This window comes from Phaethon lepturus, unplaced genomic scaffold (assembly GCF_000687285.1).
Source record: "Phaethon lepturus isolate BGI_N335 unplaced genomic scaffold, ASM68728v1 scaffold42906, whole genome shotgun sequence".
Classification (NCBI taxonomy): domain Eukaryota; kingdom Metazoa; phylum Chordata; class Aves; order Phaethontiformes; family Phaethontidae; genus Phaethon; species Phaethon lepturus.
In genome coordinates this window covers 28,201-35,109 of record NW_010549227.1, presented here as the reverse complement: position 1 = coordinate 35,109, position 6,909 = coordinate 28,201, and the positions used below count along the sequence as shown (strand labels likewise).

The 6,909-nt window shown below is 41.7% G+C and overlaps 1 protein-coding gene across 3 annotated transcripts in view; it reads left to right on the top strand.

Moving 5' to 3' along the window:
* The first annotated feature begins 3,893 nt into the window (after nt 1-3,893).
* The window catches only part of SMOX (spermine oxidase), a 25,586-nt gene continuing 22,570 nt past the window's right edge, over nt 3,894-6,909 (top strand). For 2 of the 3 annotated variants that reach the window (XM_010290198.1, XM_010290197.1), the window contains exon 1: nt 3,894-4,130. In XM_010290198.1, the coding sequence (XP_010288500.1) occupies nt 3,923-4,130 (208 nt within the window). In that variant the 5' untranslated portion in view covers nt 3,894-3,922. The remainder of the gene's footprint in view (nt 4,131-6,909) is intronic. The other variant, XM_010290199.1, reaches the window with a different exon arrangement.

Below are 6,909 nucleotides of genomic sequence, written 5' to 3'. Positions count from 1 at the left end.
CTGAACGCTAACAAGGCTCCTCTGTGCAGATGAAAAGAGTCCTTTCCCTGGCAGCAGTCAGTGGGCTGGTGCATAACTATGATCAGCAGAGATGAAGGGCTGGGGAGCTCAGGATTGAAGGGTACAAAAGCCAGGAATGGAAACCTGTGATTCTGTGTTGGTAGAATGATGCCCATCTTAGAAAATACATTTTTGCAAAGATTAGTCTGCTGAGAAACAGCAGTTGTGCTCAGGATATTTTTTTTGGGGGGGGGTGTTTTTAGGGATTTTTTTTTTACTTTTTTTTTTTTACTTTTTTTTTTTTTTTTGAATGAAGGAAACGACGGTAGTGAGAAGGGATGAATGAAGGGTTAGTGGCACGCAGGGAGGCAAAGGTGGAATGGCGATATAGACTGAGAAAAGGGAGAAGGTCTGGAAGAAGAAGTGATTAAAATATCATGAGTGAGACACTTAGATGCACAAGAGGTAAGAGAATCAAAGCTATATTTTTGAGACAGAAGGAAGATGTGTATTTGGATTTCTTTTTATTGTGGCTAACCAGTGCCTGTTAGCTGTCTCACAGAAAAGCTATAAGCAAGACAAAGCAGGGGGAATTTTACTTATAATGAAGCTATGGTTTAGTACTAGCCTTGCTCTTAGACAGACGCAAAGTAAAATTGCAGCTGCAGAGAGATCACAGTACATCTAAGACACTTCTTACTCTGTGATTTAAAAAAAAAAAACAAAAAACAAACAAACAAACAAAAAACCAAACCCTTTTTGGCAATCAAGAAAAAGTAAAAGGCCAAACTATCTTTGTGTCAGAGGACCTAGTAATATTCACTGGCTCAGGCCCTGGCTGGTGGCTTGGCAAGTACTGAAGGTAGGGCATTGCACATAATAGACCATGTTTCATGTGCTTGTCTTACTTATAAGCCTAACAGAGTGTATAATTGATACAGAAATAAAGTGTAGTGGGGATTCATATATTTATATCATCTATTCATTTCACAATGGAGCATGTAGCCTGGTTGGAAAGCCCAAGCTCTTGCTAAATTTTAATTGCCTTCCCCTGCCGATCATACAGTAAAGGTTGTTGGCTAATTAAGGGTGGTTTCTAAATCGGAATTCTGTACACACGAAATACCTTGTTATTTTCTCATCTGTCTAGACAGGTCACCTAATCCAGTATTAAAATGCTGGAACAGGAGAGGAAACATTTTCTTGAAGCTTTCATGTGAAGAATTCACATGAGTTCAGCGAAGGCAGGATTAGGAAAGCTGTACTTAAAGAACTGAGCTACAACGGTTCAATTTCTATAGGATGTAGATGGCAGAAAAGATGTTTCTTTACTGTGGCAATTAAAATACATGCATCAAAGTGTTATCTGGAGAGTGGATGAGAAGTGGAGAGTGTTGTAGAATGTCACTGGTAAATAGAGAAAAGTGATGCTTCCTTTTTTTGGTTGGGTTTTTAACTAGAATGTTGTCCCTCATCTCTGTTTGTGGTGTGTGTTTGTGTGAGTCTGTTGAGGAGTGGTCTCGTCTTTGATATCAGCCTCTGACTGGTGAGAATTTAACCTACACGTCATGGAGCAGTTCTTGACGAACTCCTGAAGGAGGCCCTCCATACCTGGAGTGCCATGTTCCTGTTTATCTTAACCTGTTCTGAAAATCCACTTTCAGAGTGGATTAAGATAAAAAAGAAAAAACCCTCCTGTCCCAGATAAGGAAAGTCCACAAGAGGAATGAGTCAGCATCAAAGCGAAGTAGAGACAAGTCCTAAGGTGTCTGCAACTGGAAGCTTGACCCATTTCACCAACTGCTGTACGGAAGGAGCTTTGCATCCTCCACCCCCCTGCCTGCTCCAGATCTTTACTATTTCTTGTGGAACAGGCAAGAAATTGTTCACTGCTACTTCTTCAAACTGTTGTACTGCTTTTGAATCCAGCTTGCTCAGAAGTAGGTCCAGTGCCTGGTTTTGGCTGCTCACAGCTTTTCCATTTGTTAAATGGCCATGATGTGTGACTCTGTTGCCATGGTCTAGAAGGCATTGGATGCTTGACATATTTGACTTCAGCTTGGAAATAACTCTCCAAACACCAATGTCTGGCTCCCTATGACAGAAATCTGCTAGCTGAGATCTGTTAGTCAGGAGATGAAAACAGCCAGATGATTGATGTAATCACAGGTAGAAGTTCTTAGCATGGCTGCAGCCAGAGCTGGCTCAATGTCACCTGTTCTGTTGTTCAGTGGTGGTTGGAACAAGCTGTACTGGCAGAAGCAGAGTTTGTTACAGACACTGTGCTAATCTGTCTTGCACATGAGCCCAAATGGGGTGGATTGAGCCGAAGTTGTTCCAGCTGAAACAAAACATTTTCAAAATAGTTGTCAAGAGCTCTAGTAGGACCACTTTAATTTTTATTCTACTGCTTGAATCACTGCAGACTGCAGTCTGGTGTCATCTCGGTTACAAAGAGCAAGAGATGCTTGCTCAACATAGATAAATGTTTTAAGATCCTGGAGAAAAAGGGACTCTCCAAATGAAACCTCTATTGCTTTGTACTTCATTAGTACACGTGATCATATACTGCAGTAGTCCAGCAGCGTCTTAAGTGCAAAAGGTTTGACTCTTCTTCTGGTGATGCAAGAGAGAAAACAGGAATCTTTTAACACTGGGCAAGTGTTGGGCGAATTGGGGAGGAACTCAGAAGCTGCTTGACAACAGGTAGAAGCAACATACTAGCTCCTTGGATTTCTATGCATTTAGTAAGCGTTGGGTAGGGAGGACGATAAGGCTAGGAATTTGTGGGCGCTTTATTCAAATAAAATAGAATCAGCTGGGCATGAGCTGATTCAAGGGATGATGAATCCTGGGCTGTGTCTTTATCTTTTACAAGTCAGGACTGATGTCTTCTTGGGCCTGGTGAATTATGGGTCTCCCTGCCCTGTTCCTTCATACTCTTGAGGGCAGGTATGAACCTACCCAGAACCAGATGACTAGACACTGATACTCGTGTATAAAGCCATCCTACATTGCTGATGCCCGATTTAAGGTTTACCCTTAACCATGGACTCAGGCTGTGTACTAAGATAAGGTGATGGGACCCAAGAACTAAGGCTATACAGAGTTAAAAAGATAGCTTCTAGGAGTTCACAAAGAAAAATAGGATATTGCTTGGAGGAGCAGTTGGATGCATTGAGTAGGTGGAGGTAGATTTGGACTAGTCAGGACTGGTATGGGTTTGAACCTCTCTTCATCAAAGACTGAGGCTAATCCTGATGTGGCAGGACAGTGTTGGCTCCAGGGGCTGCATCATGTGGCTGTGAATTTTTGAACTGGCCCTTGTTGGCTTTCATCAGTTGAACTATTTTTCTGTCTCTACCATTTCTGTAATGATTGGTTTGATACCTGATCTCCATGCTTTGAGCTAAATCCTCTCTACCTAGTCCCGTAGTTATATGATCTGAAGCTTATGCTTTGTGGTTGCCACAGAGGCAAAGTGGAGCTTCATCTCTGTGTTGTGGAGCTTGTCAGCACTGGGCATGTGGTATTCTTTTTCATTTTTTTTAAAGTCTTTACCACAAAATTGTGACTTTTGGAGGTTATATAAAGAGATAGGAGTTTGAAAATCCTTTGACTTCTCTGGGAATAGTCTACATGGTACAAGAGGGTGGAGATTTCTGGAGTTTCCAGTACCGGTGCTTCAGGCCAAAAAGTTGTTGTATCCCAATTTGACCTCAGTTATCCTTACTATGCATCCCATTTTGAAGGCTGGATCTACTTCACAAGTTTTCTTTCTTTTGTGCTGGACTTGGGTTTTTTTTTTTCTTTTATAGACTTCCTTTGGATATTTAACTGCAGAGGATAAGTTTGAGCCGAGTTCCCTGAACACGCTTGTTTGCTTTTTCCATAGGTTCCTTAGAAAGAGAGCTTGGACGGCATGCAAAGTTGTGAAATATCTGCAGACAGCACGGATGATCCTCTTAGTAGTGGCCTACGGAGAAAACGACAGCCTCGAATAGTAATTATCGGTGCTGGGCTTGCAGGCCTGTCAGCAGCGAAAGCACTCTTGGAAAGCGGTTTCACGGATGTAACTATCCTTGAGGCGACTGACCGAATTGGAGGCCGCGTGCAAAGTGTGAAACTTGGTAAGAGCAGCATTTTGGGGCTAATGTGTTGGGCTTGCTTTGTTCAGCTAGCAAGGCTTTGTGCTGTCATTAGGTTAATTTGACTTTGGAAATGTGCTTTTTCAGTCAACATGCACATGCAAAAGTTTATTTGAGGTGTGATGGCGTCAGGAACATAAATCCTTGGGCTCCTTTCAGGGTGGGTGGATGAATCTGAGCTATCTTGTGCATCTCTTCTGAGGGAGGGCTGCTGCAAAGCCATGTTTCTAGAAAGTAAAGATCTCAGTGATTGTTTTCACTCGAACAGGAAGAGCTCTGTGTAACAGGTCTGTGAGAAACGTTCTGTGATTAAATAACTGTATTGAGACAGTTTCCACCAATGTTTTCAAGCTTGACTCTTGACTAGGAGCAGTCAGTAAATCTCCTGGCTAGCGATCGGCCGTTTCTCAGTGGCTTACATCACTTGCAAAGGGGCAAGCTCCAAGCTACTCTGTTTCACAAATAGTCACATTCATTTCCCTAGAACTAATTTACTGTGTAGGGCACTACCCACTGTGAATCAGGCTGCTGGAAAAACCTCTTCAATGTATCCTTTCATCCTGATTTGCAGCTTTCCTCCCTCTGTGGCTTCCTTTCTCAGTGTGTAATGGAGGTGCAGACATTGGATATTTTAATCCCGTGTCAGTTGGAAGGGCTTGTAAATTCTCTAAATGCGAAATTACTGGACGAAGTTTTACCCTTTGCGGCACAGTCTGTCTCTTCTCCACAGGAGGCAAAAAGCTCTTCACTTTTACTGAATTGCCTTGCTGATTTCAATTAACTAGTTCTGTGTTTGATCCCACTCTTTATTAGCTTTGGCCTCTTACTGCCCTCCTTTCTTTATATTTGTCAGGTGCTTACATCACTTACTATATTTTACTTGATAAACGCACCGCAGTAAATAAACAGCAGTGTCCTATGAACTTTCAGAAGGGAAATGAATGAAAAGTCAGTTGGACAAATCTCATCTCCAGGGTTTGAATAGGACACTTTACATTCTGCTGAGACTTGGCATACAAGTTAGAATGGGAAGTGTGTCCTTTACTCACAGTACACTGTATTAAAAATATCCTGGATCATGTCTATGAGAGGAGGGAAGTGTTAACAACCCGAAATCCTTAGGGAGCGATGTATCATTTTGTCAGTGCACCTGTGAAATAGTTTTGCTGTACTAATATTGAGACCAATTCCCTCACCTTTGGACACCTTCACCGGTTACTCATATCTTTGCCTTTGCTGGGAATCTACCTCCTGTTCGTTAACGCTTCTTAACTAACATGAGACAAGAGCTGGCTTTTCAGTCTGGTGGAGATCTTGCAGTTTGTAGATGTAACTGTTTGCAGAGCAGAGGACTGGAATCTAAAGTCTTGATCTTTTAATACCTTTCTTAACACTACAAACTGTCAGTCTTGTCTTATCTTCTGCAAACCATCAAAGTTACACTGTGTGGATATGGACTGCAGTTCTCTCCCAAGGCAGGTCCATGTTCTGGCCCCTTGTTTGCTTTGCAGATTCACATGCCCTTTACCCAAACAATTCTGGAGCTCTGTTGGGTGGTGAAATCTTCAGAAGAGGCATGTACTCAGAACCTCTCCATTCCCTGGTACGAGGGCAAAAGGGCAGCATGGTCCTGGGCTCTGTTTTCTTCTTGTGTACTGCCTGGAGCAGCAAGATTGCACCTGGGGCATCCAAGACCTGCTCATTTCTCAGAACTGGCTAAAGCTTACAAAAAACTGTTACAGAAGTGGTTCTTCCAGGTCTTCAACATACAACTGCTTTGATCTGCTTGTCTAAATGGCATTTAAATGTTCAACTTCTCTGGCCGCTCCCATGTCTGCTCACTTGACTAAATATCTGATTTACATCTTCAACAGAGCTATGGTGGCACCTTCTCAGGGTTACATCGTAATACTTCCACTCTCACTGAGGCACGCTGTGTCTTGCAGGGGACAGTATTTTCCCTCAGCTGAATAGAGCATGTTGCTACTCAGCACAGGGGAATAATCTGGATTTTCAGAGGTTTGGTTCATCATTTCTAGCACAGGTGAGGCAGAGGGCTTGTGTGTTTGTGGACCGTAAATGTGTTTCTTTACATGATCTATAACATCTGTATCTACTGCAGATATTTAATGACAGGATGCCCAAGAAATAGCCAGGCAAAGGCAAACATGAAAGTTCCTGTGCATATTCAAAAGGCTCGATACGCAATCTGTGCGTTCCTTTGGAAAGTTGCTGGTGTGGTATATTAGTGTATAGGCCTGTTTTGACTGCTGCCTGTGTCTCAGTAATTATATTCACAGACTAGGAAGCAGATTTTTTCCTATTTTTTGTTTTTGTGTTGGATGATTCATTTGAAGTAGATTAATATTGAAACTAAAATCTTTTAAGGCCCTGAAAGTAAATTAGCTATCTCTGTTTAAAAATGTTATTTAATTTTACACTTTTAAATAATTTATCATGTAACTTATGGTTATGTAACAACATAAGTTGTTGGTTACAACTGACTTATCTACTTGGTAGTGATGATAGCGAATTGCTACGTATTATAGGCAAGAATAACTATTTTTAATTAGTTGGTATTTGATTATATTCCACACAGCTACTGAAAACAGGAGAGCTTGGAACACATCATAATTGTTACCGAGCACCAATACAGCGGGATCTGCTGGCATATTTTTTTCTTTCAAAAGATCGGGTGCTCCATAAATAAAAGGGCATATAAAATAAATACAGGAAGATTGTTAGCGTAGCAGAGAGCAAG